This window comes from Talpa europaea, assembly GCF_964194135.1.
Source record: "Talpa europaea genome assembly, chromosome: 7".
Taxonomy (NCBI): domain Eukaryota; kingdom Metazoa; phylum Chordata; class Mammalia; order Eulipotyphla; family Talpidae; genus Talpa; species Talpa europaea.
The window spans coordinates 107,248,031-107,261,474 of NC_140074.1; the positions used below are offsets into that span (position 1 = coordinate 107,248,031).

The following is a 13,444-nucleotide window of genomic DNA, read 5'->3' on the forward strand; positions in this document are numbered from 1 at the left end:
GATTCTGCGTAAGTAAATTATTTTTATCCTTATGAACTATATTTTATAATAAAAGCAGGTATCAAAGAACACTAACACATTGAGATCAACTAACCTGTTGTTTATATGTAAACAGATAATACCTACTTTAGGAATTCTTTTTAAAAACCATTAACAGGGTTAGAATTTTAAAAAAAAATCTCATTTCAGACCATTTCATTTGTACCTAACTAGCACAGATGTCAAAATCAGATCTATTACTGTGTGTTTCTTGACTGTTAGTAGCTTAGGTAATACTAAATATTCTCTTGTATTTCCTTTACACCACCTTGGCTAGAAACTTTGCACTCACATGAATTACTCTGTCCTTACCTTTTGAACTCTCAAGATAATGGTTTTTTACCTTCTTCCTCGCCTGGTCAATCACAACATGCTCCTCAATGTTGATATGAAAAAGGGTAAAAAGAAATAGGGAAAGGCAAAAAAGGATAGTAGTACTATTTTTCCCCCATTTTTAAAAACTACTTCCAGGACTTAATCTTCAGAGTCTAGGTTACCTCAAAGAAGACAGTCATGTAAAGTATTTCAGGTGTGGTTTCACAGAGTTCAGCTTCATGATGAGGTTGCCTGTCCAAAGCTAGCTAAAAATAGAATGAGTCATTGTCCTGCAATTACTGCTTTATAAAGTTTATTGACTCCATTACCCACTTTCACTCTTAAGTACCTGTTCTGGTTTCTCCAAACCACAAATAACTTGTTTTTAGTACATTCTCACAAGCTGAACCAACATTAGTTGGTATTATTAAAAATGATTGTCACTTTACTTAATTTACTTCTTCATCCTTGCAGCTTTTTTTGTAACATTTGTCATTTTTGGTAAAATTAAATGGTGACTTAAAAGTTGAAAGAAAACATTAAATACTAAACTTTTAACAAATGCTAAACACCTAATCCCCAAGTGGATATGCTAACATATATCATCTTCTAAAGTCTCAGTTTAAAAAAACCCTTATCAGATTGGTTTGAATTTAGGAGGGTAAACCATGTTCCAGAAATATTGTGGCAATTTGAAAATATGTATCAAGAATTTTGTAAAAGGCTCTTATAGTTTGATCCAGTACTTCCAAAGCATAACAAATATACTTTAATGCAAAGATTTATGCACTATTTATGGCAAAAACTAGAACCACCCGTGTCCAACAAAGGAAAAATGATTAAATTAAGCAATGCCAAACAACATGGCCACTAAAAATGCTTAAAATAGAGAAAATGGTGTCAATATTATACTTAGTAAAAAAAAAGCAAGACAGGGCCTCCCCTGGTGGCGCAGCTATTGAGCGCTGGGCTGCAAAGCTGCCCGCAGCCTCTGCAGCGCTGGTTCAATCTCCAGCCACCGGCGAGGGTCCCACGTGGCGCGCAGACCTCTCCTGCCGCCCGCTGCTCCCCTCAGCAGTAGCAGTGTATTTCAGTAAATCTGCCTGCTCCGCTGTACCCTCTGGCTCTGGTGAATTCTCTCACCCTTCCACGCTTCTGACTGTACCCAGTGCTTGTATAAATAAATAAATAAGTAAAATTTAAAAAAAAAAAAAAAGCAAGACATACAATGTTATAGAAGACAATACATCTCAACTGTATGTGTGTGTATGACTAGAATTACACCAAATGCTACAATAACATTAGTTATCTCTGGAAAGTAGAATTAAAGATTATTTGTTTTGTGGTTATTTTTCTTTTCTTTTTTAAACTTTGTTTTTTGTTTTTGTTTTTAAAGATTTATTTATTTATTTATACAAGCACTGGGTACAGTCAGAAGCGCAGGAGGGTGAGAGAATTCACCAGAGTCAGAGTGGGGAGCAGAACAGGCAGACTGACGAAATACACTGCTGAGGGGAGCAGTGGGCGAGACAGGAAAGGTCTGCCGCGCCATGTGGGACCCTTGCCAGTGGCCGGGGATCGAACTGGCGCTGCAGAGGCTGCGTGTGGTTATTTTTCAAGGTTACTTTATGAGAATGTATTTTGCCTCTTCAACGTCTTTTTTTTTTTTTTATGTTTTTTTTTTTAATAGAGGCATGTTTTATTTATTTGTTTTTGTTTATACATGCACTGGGTACATTCAAACAACTCACTTTAAATAATGTACTTTTCCAAAGATATCTCTCAAATAAAATGTTTTATTATTTTATAATCCGTCTGCTATTTTTACAATTCTAACACTGAGATGTATTTTGGCCATATAGCATACCACTTTCCTAAATGAGCCACTAGCTTATTTATTTGGAATTTTCTCATATCACCTGCATAAGCACTGGACTCAAATATTCAATAAAACCACTAAACTACCCTTAGTCTTTTAAGCATGGATAAAACATACCACATAAAAGATGTGGCTACTTCTTCACACACAAGTTTCTTAATTTCATTTTACAAATTCAACTTAAAATTGTTAGCTTAAGGCTAGAAGCTTCAGCTTCTGTTACTAAAATTGTAAACATTTGTAACTGATTATAAACTGTAAATATTGTAACTACACTAAAATCTAGACATAACCAGGACTCTAAGACTACTTGAAATAAAGACCATACAATGTTTCCTTCCTGCATTATCTATGGACCCCCAGGAACAAAGACCAACCAAATGTTAACTTCAAGGACACAGTGCCATCAAACTATCAATGAACCAGTGTATAACTGCTACAGGCATCTTCCCTCTCTCTTCCTCAACAGGTGTTTGTTCTGTTCATTTAAGTGGCATGTGGTAGAGTGGTTCTGAAAGAAACTTGTTTCCCTAAATATGATGCATTCTTCAGAATTTTCACTGGTCAGTATTCAATGACCTTACAGAGGTTTCAACCCAAAAGTAATAGTTCCCAAGCCCTTCCCAAAGTGAACATGGCACCTTTTCCTAAATAAAATGCTATTCTGAGGTATTTCAAATTAGAATGTCTAAACTTCATTGACCTTGGTCACAAGTCCACAATACAATAAAAACAGAACTCAACCATCAAGCTCAGTCTGATCCCAATTTCTCTGAAAAAATAAGTACAGTAATAAATAACCTGCAAGATTATATCTTTTTCTATGGAAACCTTTGGAAGTACTGCACAAAAAAATATAAAAATACCTCCCAAATTGGTAACTTTTAAGGTACTACATAACAAATGTATCAATGCTGTATTCATACTAAAGGTAGGTAATGTGGGAGAGAACCAGTCTTTTTAAATTTTGTAAATTCTCAAGTTTGTATTAATTTTCCCTATGTTTTGAATATATTTTTTTTTAACTTCAAAGGCATCTGGGGACAATAAAAGGTTAACACCAAATCATATGCTCTAGAAAAGTTTTTATGTTGGAAAAGGAGAGATGCAGCAACAAATGAACTCATATCAGTATTAAAATTGAGAAATGCATGATTTAATTTGATCAATGTTGGTTTTTTTAACTACTTAAAATACAAACGCATTATACTTTTAATGTGAAAAGTGCAGAAATCATAACCAAGGCATACAAGCACTACCTAAAGCATCACACAAATTGTATTTGCCTTATGTTAGGCCATATCATTCTTTTTCCATGGGAGAAAAAAATGCACTGTTTAATTACAGTTGCTTTCAGTTAAAAAGTTCTAACAAAATATGTCTTTCAATAGCTCTTCTAAACCTTTTTAAATTGCTGCAACTCAATCAAGTCTTAATTGAGACTGGGAAGCAGAAAGGCATACAGTGGCATCTCTACAATGACTTGCATTTTATATAAAATTTGAAAAAAACTTCAGTAGATATCTACCAAAAAAATTCAGGAACAAAATACCTCAGCTGCCTTTAAAAAATAAAAAGCCAAAGGTGACACGATCAAGAGACTTCGTTACACCTTATGGAAACTGACAATTGGAGAACCCAAAGCTGCAGCAGCAGCAGCATCACAAGGCAATTTCAAAAGATATTCAGAAAAGACTCATTTCATTTAGGAAACAGTGGCAAGCAACTTGCACTCATTTCCTGTTCAGAATCTACTGAAATATCTGCCATTTCCTTTTAAAGAAAATAGTACAGCAACACAAGGCAGAGGGTCGCCGGGGCTTTATCCCCACCAACTCTCAAAAGGAACACTACCAACAACTGGGTCTTGGGCATTCAAGAGGAGCCGTCAGCTTCTCCTGACACTCGCACACATGCAATACTTTTGCTTCCTCCAAGAAAAAAAAAAGGGGGGGGGGTTACTTGTAAACTGAAAAATAACTAATGCCAAGAAAGCCCATTTTGAAGAGTCATGGTCCAGCAACACAATCGTTTCCAAGAGTTTTAATGGACCAGGCAAGAGGACACTCTAGCGAAATCAATTCATTTTAGTGGAATCTTCACCTGCAAAGAGCGTGTCATGCTGCCCTCAGCACTGAGGCGCACATACTGGCACCTCTCATAATAACACAGAAGAGAGAAAGCTTGGTAGTGCAGCTGCGACATTCCCAGATAACGCAGCCTCCCCGAGGGGAGCTGGTTTCTGGAAGGGGTAGGCCCCGAGCACCCGCGAGCCTCCCAGCCCTCTCCGGGACGCGTGCTTCGGCACCCGCGGCGCCTCGGGAGGGGAAGGGAAAGGAAGACGCCTCCACGGGGGAAGCCTGAGGAGACGGGCTCCGAGGGCGGGCGGGGCGCCGGGCTCGGGGCTCACGGAGGTTACCGGGCGCCCCACCGCAGAGGCGAGTTCGTGGGCCCTGCCGAGAACAGGCCTCGCCTAGGAGTTGCAACACACTCTTTCTCCAGTGCGCAGCGCTCGGCTGGGGGAGGGGGAGGAGGGGAAACAGCTGCCAGGGGAGCGGCGAGCCCGGCCCGGCCCGCTCACCGTGAGGGTGTCGTCTATGTAGAGGGGAATCTGCCTCCGCTCGAAGGGGAACTCCTCCTCCCCGTCCCTGCACACTGCCACCAGTCGCGCCATCGTCCCCGACGCTGCCGTTGCCACCGTCACCACCTCCTCCCAGCTGCCGCCGCCGCCGCTGCTGCTCCTGCCGCTGTCGCTGCCGCCTCCTCCCTGCTCCTGCCTGCAACAGCCAAACCCCGCGAGCGTAAGCACCCGCCGCCGCGCAGCACATTCGCCACGGGGGGAGAGCGAGGCGCCGAGGGCCGGCAGCGCCGCGCTGCGTTTCCCATCACCCGATTCCACACGCGCGCGGCCAATCAGCGCCCGGCAGCGCCGGGACCCGCCCCCTCGCGCCGCGCTCTCCCCACCCCCACCCGGCGGCCTCCAGTCAGGGGCCAAAGGAGTGGCGGAAGGGACGTGCCGGCCTCGGGGCTTCCCCAGCCGTCACCGGATTCTCGGCTCTGGGACCCCACCCCCGGCCGCAACTCCACAGCCCGCTCCCCGCCGGGGAGGCTTCGGCCCGTCGCTGACCCCTTCCACCCGCTGCCAGGCGCGCCCCGCCCAGTCAGTCCCCAGGGCTGCAGTTGCCCAGCGCGATCCCGCCCCTGGGAGGGGTCGACCCCGCCTCGGCTCTGCGGAGTCCTGGGGGGAGAGAGGGAGGCACACGCCCCTTCCTCACCCTTCACGGAGGAGGCCGCGCGGTTCTGACCTTCACCGTTTTCGTGGTCGCCTCCCTGACCCCCACCTCTGCTCCCCGTTACCGGCTGACGAGGCCCGCGTCAGGGCCGGCCTGGGCGGGAGCGCGGCTCCGAATGCCGTTTCCTCTCCAGGCTCAGTCAGCCGCTCGCGCCACGGGGAGTGGGGGAGGGAGGGCGGGGGACGTGGGGAGGGTGGGGCAGGGCGGGGCCGAACGCAGGGTGGGGCCCCGCCTCCTCTCGCGAGACTGCGGCCGCCGCTCCCGGGTCTCCGCTTTCGAAATCCGGGGGCGGGGGTGGGGGCTCTTCCCCGGCGCGGTCCGCGCGTGCCGGGCGCTGTCCCCCAGTCTAGCGCCTCGGCGCCGGCGCGGGGCTCCCGGCGGGAGTGAGTCAGCCCGAGCCTCAGTCCCCCGCCGCGCGGGCCTGGGGGCCGCCCTCCCGGGGGCGGAGGGCCGCAGGGGGCCGAGCTGAGCTCGCTCGCGGGCGCCCCGAGGGGGGCGGCCGGGGAGGGCTGGGGGGAGTGGCGAGGCGCTGAGGATCCCGAGCCGGGGAGGGCGAGCGGGCGGCGGCCGCGGGAGAAGGGGAGGGGAGCCTCGGGGGCGAGAGGCAGACGCTGGGCGCGGGCTCCAGGCGCTCGGCGCCGCCTTCGCAGTTCCCCCGGGAGCCGGCCGCGTCCCTGCCCCCGGACGGACAGCTTCGGGGTCCCACCGGGGGGCCGACCACGAGCGCGGACAGCGCGGTGGCGGGTGTGAGGTTACACTAGAGGCAAATAGAAGAGGCTGTAGAGCGCGACTTACGTGTGTCCGGATCGGAGAAACTTCTCAGTCTGGGTTAATATTAACAGGGTTGCAGACAGGACACCGTCGCTCTTGGGCAAAGTACTAGTGCTGGCCAAAGGCCCTTCGCGCCTACGCTCCCGAGACACAGCTGCTGGAAGGGCAGTTCGTCTACACTCGGCGTGCCACCAAGTACCCAGGTCCTACCTTGAAGGCTTTGGAGGCCTGTTGTAAAGCCAGAATAGCTGTTGGGAAGTATTTTGCCTATGAAAGTCTTGGCGATTTTAGGAGTAAGGCCATACGCTGCCCTTACAATTAATCCTGATGATAGATCTCTATATCCTGGTAGAATAAGCTACAGCCGTGATACTGACCTTTAAAAAAGTATTTCTGTCATCACATGAAGATTCACAACACATGCCCCATAATGCATCCTTAGCTATGTTGACTTAAGACATTGTGTGGTCACTGTTAGGGCGGGTGACATAATAAACTGGAAGAACCATTGTTCACTCCCAAAGGTGTGTTTATCCAGTAAGTATTTATGTCTTTTGGCCATGTTCGTGTAACAGAACAGTGTGACCATTTGCTTAGATCCAGTAGGCATATAGGATGTGCATGCAACTTCTGACAGGTTAGAGTACATAGCCAAAATCTGAACATTTTTAGAAATTTGTATTTTTATATCAAAAACACAGGAAAGGAAAAAGGATACGGTGACTTTTAAGATCTAAATGTGCTCCTATAAAGATGCTATCAATGTATCTACTCTAGAACGTTTTAAACTTCCCTTGGTTTGTGATTAGTGGAGACCATTAAAAATGACAAGCTAATTAAAATGTTATTTTTAATAACTTTATTACTGAGTACACACACTGGGTATTAGTCAAGAACAGAGCATTCAACCTGGAGGCATTAAAACCCAGATTAAAAAAGCATAATGAAATGAGAAGACCACAACAATCTTTTTCCATCTGAAATCCTTTCCCTGGTTTGAATTTTGTCTTTTTTTTAAATTTATTTTTATTTATTTTATACAAGCACTGGGTACAGTCAGAAGTGCGGGAGGGTGAGAGAATCCACCAGAGCCAGAGCAGGGAGCAGCAAGCACGGCAGGAGAGGTCTGCACACCATGTGGGTCCCTGTCTGGTGGCCAGGGATCGAACCAGTGCTACAGAGGCTTTGGGCAGCTTCACAGCCCAACACTCAACCGCAGCGCCACTGGGGAGGCCCCTTAGGTTTTGTCTTTTAAGTCCACTGAAAAGGCATTTATTTTTATTTTCACTATTGGTCAATGTTCAGCTATAAACAGTAATGCTACAGAAAATGTTCACAACTAAGTGTCTTTAGAGAACTTACCTCTAATTGACAAGTGATTACTGCATAAAAAAGTCAGTTGTTTCTCTTTTAAGCTTTGATATTAGCATTGTCAAAGGCAAGTTTGAAGGATTTGAATGATCAAGAGACAGAAAGTAATCAATGGCAAAGAACACTGCTGATACCTAATAAAAAAGTTATGGAATGATGGAGATGGGATAAATTATTAGCAAAATGCCTTTTTTTCTTATGTCCCCAACATGTGGGAGCCAGCTATGAAACTCAGGTATCAGTAAGCTATGACTACTCCAAGTTACTTAGGCTTAAAAAAAAAAGGAAGAATCCTTACTTTATATTACCTTCCTAGACTATATATAGATTCCTACAGAATGTGTTTCTATAGGACATGTTGGACATTGATGCTCAGTAAAAATAGAATTCTCATCTTCTAAAAACAAAGCTATTAACACATGTTGGTAGATATCCCCAGTTTATAATTGTATAAAATTTAAGTCATGAGAATGAGTTATTTTTCAGAAGTTCATAGATAGGATAAGGTCCTAGACCAGATTGTATTCTTTCTTCTCTTTTCCCTTCCTTTCTCTGTCCTCAAAAATTGATAGTTAAGGGGCCTCCCTGGTGGTGCAAGGGGTTAAGACGCAACCTATGAAGCTGTCTGCAGCCACTGCAGCACAAGTTCGATCCACAGCCAGGGAGCAACCCACATGGCGCAGGAGACCTCTCCTGACTTGCCATGCTGCTCCCCTCAGCAGTGTACTTCAATCTGCCTGTTCTGTTCCCCATGCTGTCTCTGGTGAATCCTCTCACCACCACCCCCACTTCTGGCCTGTACCCCCGTTCTTGTATGCCAAATAAATCAATCTTTGAAAAAAAAAATTGATAGTTAAAAATTAGAAATTAGAACACCTGTTGTTTTCATTGTAATAATCACGTTTTATGGGGTAATAAAATCAATGGCAGAATGTTATTTAAATGACCATGTACAACAGTTGTCCAAATACGAACATCTGTAAGTTGGGCTTTCTTTTTCATGAGCTGAGAATGGGAAATTCTGTTGTATCTTTAAAAAATAGAGATCCATTTTCCCCAAGTAGATTTTTGAAAAGGGATAGTAATGTCCTCGAGTTATAGTGTGAGCCCCGTAAAGGCTGAGACTTTTTTTTTTTTTCCTGTCATAGTCCCAGAACATGTATCTGCTATATTGGAGATCTTTGTTGAATGATCTCTTCTTCTGTAAACTAGAATCAAGTCAGAAGTCTTTTTTTTTTTGTTTGTTTAAGTAACTCCTGTGTTTATGAATGCTCTTTTATTAGCTTTCTCTTAATGAGTTTCATAATTGGATATGGAAAAACACACAGTACACTTTGTTCTTTTAAGTTATTCAAAGAGGGGAGGAGAGCACAATGGGCTGGTGGAAGATACTAGGTGCTTTGGTGGTGGGAGTGCTACGTGACTACACCTGAGGGGAGAAATCCTGTACTGTCAAAATACTAACAAGAGGGCCTCCCTGGTGGCGCAAGGGTTAAGATGCAACCTATGAAGCCATCCACAGCCACTGCAGCAAGAGTTTGATTCCTTGCCGGCCAGGGAGCAACCCACACAGCTCAGGAGACCTTTCCGTCTCCCCCACTGCTCCCCTCAGCAGTGTTATTTCGTCAGTCTGTTCCCCACTCTGTGTCTGGTGAATCCTCTCACTTCCCACGCCTCTGGCCTATACCCCAGCTCTTGTATGCATAAATAAATAAAGTTAAAAAAAATACTAACAAGAATGTAGAACAATGGTACTTCAGTAAAAATAAGTTATGGTTCATCATCTTTAGTTGTGAGACATAAACTGATATTTAAGATGTAGAAAAGGATGAAGTAAATTATTGACAAGCAGCAGCAGACCAGTTAGACTTCATGCTCATTAAGTCATCAAATAACCTACTTCAAATTACTGTCTTTTCAAACAAGAGAACAACATAGTTAGAGCCTATAAGCCATCCTCTGAACCCTTTGAACAGATAAAGTTGTGGGAATTTAGCACTGAGACATAGCAGGAAAACCAATCACCTGTCCTAGTCATGCTTAGTTTACATACTATAATCGTATTGTTTAAATTTCAGAAGTTTTTTTGAAGATAAAAGTAATCTAAGTTTTGTTTTATAAGCTATATAACTCTTCAATACTAATTTCTTTGGGGGGGTTTCCTTTAAGTAATAAAACTCCAAAAATAGCAAACAAAATGCCACATAAAAAATTAACCATCATCAATATAACAAGTTTAAGTTTAAACTAGTTGCATAGTAATCTCTAACTAATTATGGAATATAAATTTTGAACTAATTTAGAGGCAACTAATTAACACTAACAGCAAATTTACCATTTAATGTCCGGAGGCGCTCTCTACCCAAATAATCCAAATTACTTGCCTAATACAAAATTTACTTGAATATCTGAGCCCTATTTCTGCAATAATCCAATTTCCACTTGAAAACAGAACAGAATAAAGGCAAATTTAAATTTTCTTCACCCAATTTAAATAATTTACAGGGAACTTCAAAATTGAAAACTAAAAATTTTGTGTTTTTTAAATCTTAATTTTGAACAGTGGATTCAAAGGTCTGCATAGTTTTTAAATTACTTAAGCTCTCAGTAAGGTATTAAACTTTTCAGATAGACATAGTTTTATTAAACTAAGTGTTGTTCTTACTGGTTCTTTCCCCTGAACATGGGATATGAGGCTTGCCTTCCTCTCCAGCTCATTACCCCTTTTTTTTTTTTTTTTTTGCTTCTGAGCCCTTGCTGCCTTTCAGTTCCAAGATATGCTAGGTTCCATCCCAATTTAGGACCTTTCCTCAGGGAGTCATTCCTCCCTAGAATTCTCTCTGCTATTTGTTTCCTCCCTCACCAAGACCAGTCTCCCACTCCCAATGCAAACTTACATCATCCATTACCTTTAGCTCTAAAAGACAAACAAAACCACCTATGAGGAAAACTGACTACACCAGGTCAGTTCTTGACACTATCGGCAACCTGACTTCATGATTTAAAACAGTTTATAATTGTTATTTTATGCCTGTTTCTCCCCCCTCTAGATTGCAAGCTCCAAGATATCAGGAAATTTTGCTTATCATCCGTAGCACAGAGTAGCTGCCGCCACAACCCCCTCCCCACCACCAGCAAAAAACTTATCCCCAAAACAAACCTATTGTCTCAAGACTTTTAGGCATGTAAAGACATCACAACATTCAGTCTATCCTTTGGAACGTTTCACTATTTTCTGATTTTTAAAGTATTCAACTTTATATACATCTGGTTTCTTAAACTTTTTTAAGTATAGAGATTAAAATTGGGCAGTAAAGAATGTTGACAATTCCACAACTAACACAGATATTTAATGTAAACTTTATAATAGTAATACAAATGATAAAAAATATAGAACGGTATAAAGTGATTTAAGATGGGAAGTTAACTATCCTTTCAGTGTCACAACTATAACCAGTTTCTTTAAAATACCGAAATTTAATAAATATTCTAACAAGTTGCAAGGGTTTGTTTCTTCTGTATTGTTTTATATAAATGTTAAATACATTCATATATTAAGCATCACCACTGTTATAAAAGATTAAAAACTCAATTTTGTAATTTAGTTAACACTGTTCTTCCAGCAGCACATCTTATTTACATTTAATATTTATCCTTCCTCAATAAAATAGTATTGCTCACAGATCCATCCTATTCCTAGTGGTTACCAAAATTTTATTGTCTTATCTTGCAAGTGTAACACATATATAATTAAACAGTTGGTAAGCATATAGAGGTTGAGCACAAATAAGGCCCAGCAGGTACTGCTCTGTAATGTATCTGCCAAGAGGTTGATCAGGCCAGTGGCTATATTTGATAGTAAGAAAAAAATAAGCTGGTTTCTGTTAATAGCTGTGATTAAACAAAAACTGGGTTCCTTTCTTTTAACTTCAGAAACTAATGATTCTGAACGCTTCTTATTTATTACAGGTGACTGGATAAGATCCCAAGAACATGGGACTACAGCTCCTTTTATTAGAAATTTGGCAAAACTCAAAATTATATCACCCAATAATAAACTACTAAGAAGGATCAGGCTAGAAGCAACTATCCAAATACAAAAGGCTAAATTGGCCATTCTTCGAGATGCCACTTCTATATTTACCTGAACTATGTAAAGAGATATGAAGAGACTAATAGCTGCCAGTAGAATATGAGATGCTACTTCTATCCAGTCTTTGACCTGTGATCTTTTTTTAAGCACATATAACCCTGTTTGCACACCAGCCATATGTACTGCCACATACCCCACGGTAGAAATTATTCCTTCTCGGTTAGCATTTAACAAACCAACCCTTGTGCCACTGCCATCAGTGCCATATAAAAGTAATCTTTTCAGTGGAGTGAAATCAAGGGCTAACTGGTATAATACACTAATGCCAATGGCCACAACCCAGGATTTATTTAGGGGAAAAATAATTAAAAGCAGTGATGTTACCAATTTCACAACTATTAGGGTAAAGAAAAAATTCCAATGAACTCCATACTCAGTTAAATGCTCCTGATAGTCTATGGATTTTATAATCACTGATCGCCCTATTCCTAGGAAGATTAATGGCCAAACAGAGTACAATGACTTTATAAAATAATTAAATGTGATCCCTTCCGTATATTTTCTCCTAATCTCTGGACAAACCATTGCAGTTCCAAAAACAAAGCCACCTACTCCAAAATCCATTGCTCCTGTTCCATAGAGCTCAGTTTTGGCAAATCTTCTGGGAAAAATTGGGAAGTCCACAGCCAAAATGGCAATAGCAGTGAATGCACTGTTAATTACACGGAAACAGGAGATGGCTGGAATGTATTCTGATTCTAGACTGATTTTCGAGAAATTCTCAAGGATCTTCTGGATAGGCATTCTGGCACAGCAAGTCTTCCTGCAATATATATGATAGAGCAGCCCTGCCCCAAAGATAATTAGGGCAAGGTACTCAAGAAGGACAAATGAAGACAAAATGGTCAAAGTAGCCACCATAGGAACTATGAGGACAACAAAGTCAACAAAGAATCGAGTTCTCCAGGTATGTGAAAAACATAAGTGCTGTGAAAGAATGATCAGGAGCCCTCTGATGAGGATACACAGTGCAGGCAAACACAAGCCCTGGGTGATTTCCAGTACACTGGTTCCATTGAGGTTACTGACAAAAGCTTCCTTCATCTGCTTTTGAGACATTTTTTCTTCCTGTGAAAACAAGAGCAAAGGAATGCATTTATGGAAAGCAACATTCTGTGAAATTAACATATATATTAACCTGACTTGATTTTACTCTAGTCTCTGACGTTTCAGAGCAGAACTTCAGGCCTTAGTGACTTCAAATCAAAGCAGAACCTAGGACTTTTGCTTCCCCTTCCATGGATTATGGGAAGGAGCCTAATACTAACACATTAGGTTAAGAATGTCATACTGGGGAGGAGGTGGGAGAGGGATCACAGGGAGGGAGGGAGGAGCACAGGGGATTGTGGTGATGATGAATGGGTGTTTTTGGAGAAGGAAATTCTATGGGGTCTCAATCTGAGGGGGTGGAGGGAAGCAAATATTGTCTAAAAATTTTTTTAAATGATAAATGTTAAAAAAAGAATGTCATACTAATATGAAATTGTTTAAAAATCTGAGCTATTCTTAGCATACTGCAGACTCGAAAAAATGAAGCTGGAATATAAACTTTGCGACTGGACTCATAAGTCACACAGAAATTCCATTAGATGTCATGATGATTATGTAACGAAAATCTAATAC

The 13,444-nt window shown here is 42.3% G+C and overlaps 2 protein-coding genes across 5 annotated transcripts in view; both read right to left on the reverse strand.

The window, feature by feature from the left end:
• GGNBP2 (gametogenetin binding protein 2) overlaps positions 1-4,922 on the reverse strand; it is a gene marked incomplete at its 5' end in the record, with an annotated part of 32,122 nt that extends 27,200 nt beyond the window's left edge. For 3 of the 4 annotated variants that reach the window (XM_084239089.1, XM_084239088.1, XM_084239087.1), the window contains one exon: positions 4,815-4,907. In XM_084239089.1, coding sequence (XP_084095215.1) covers positions 4,815-4,907 — 93 coding nt within the window. Of the gene's footprint in view, positions 1-4,814 lie in introns of all 4 variants that reach the window. The other variant, XM_084239090.1, reaches the window with a different exon arrangement.
• A 6,449-nt stretch (positions 4,923-11,371) lies between these two features.
• Positions 11,372-12,880, reverse strand: PIGW (phosphatidylinositol glycan anchor biosynthesis class W; the record flags this gene model as incomplete). Its single annotated transcript, XM_084236863.1, has 1 exon — positions 11,372-12,880. The coding sequence occupies one exon, from the start codon at positions 12,878-12,880 to the stop codon at positions 11,372-11,374; it is 1,509 nt and encodes a 502-aa protein (XP_084092989.1).
• Positions 12,881-13,444: the final 564 nt, after the last annotated feature.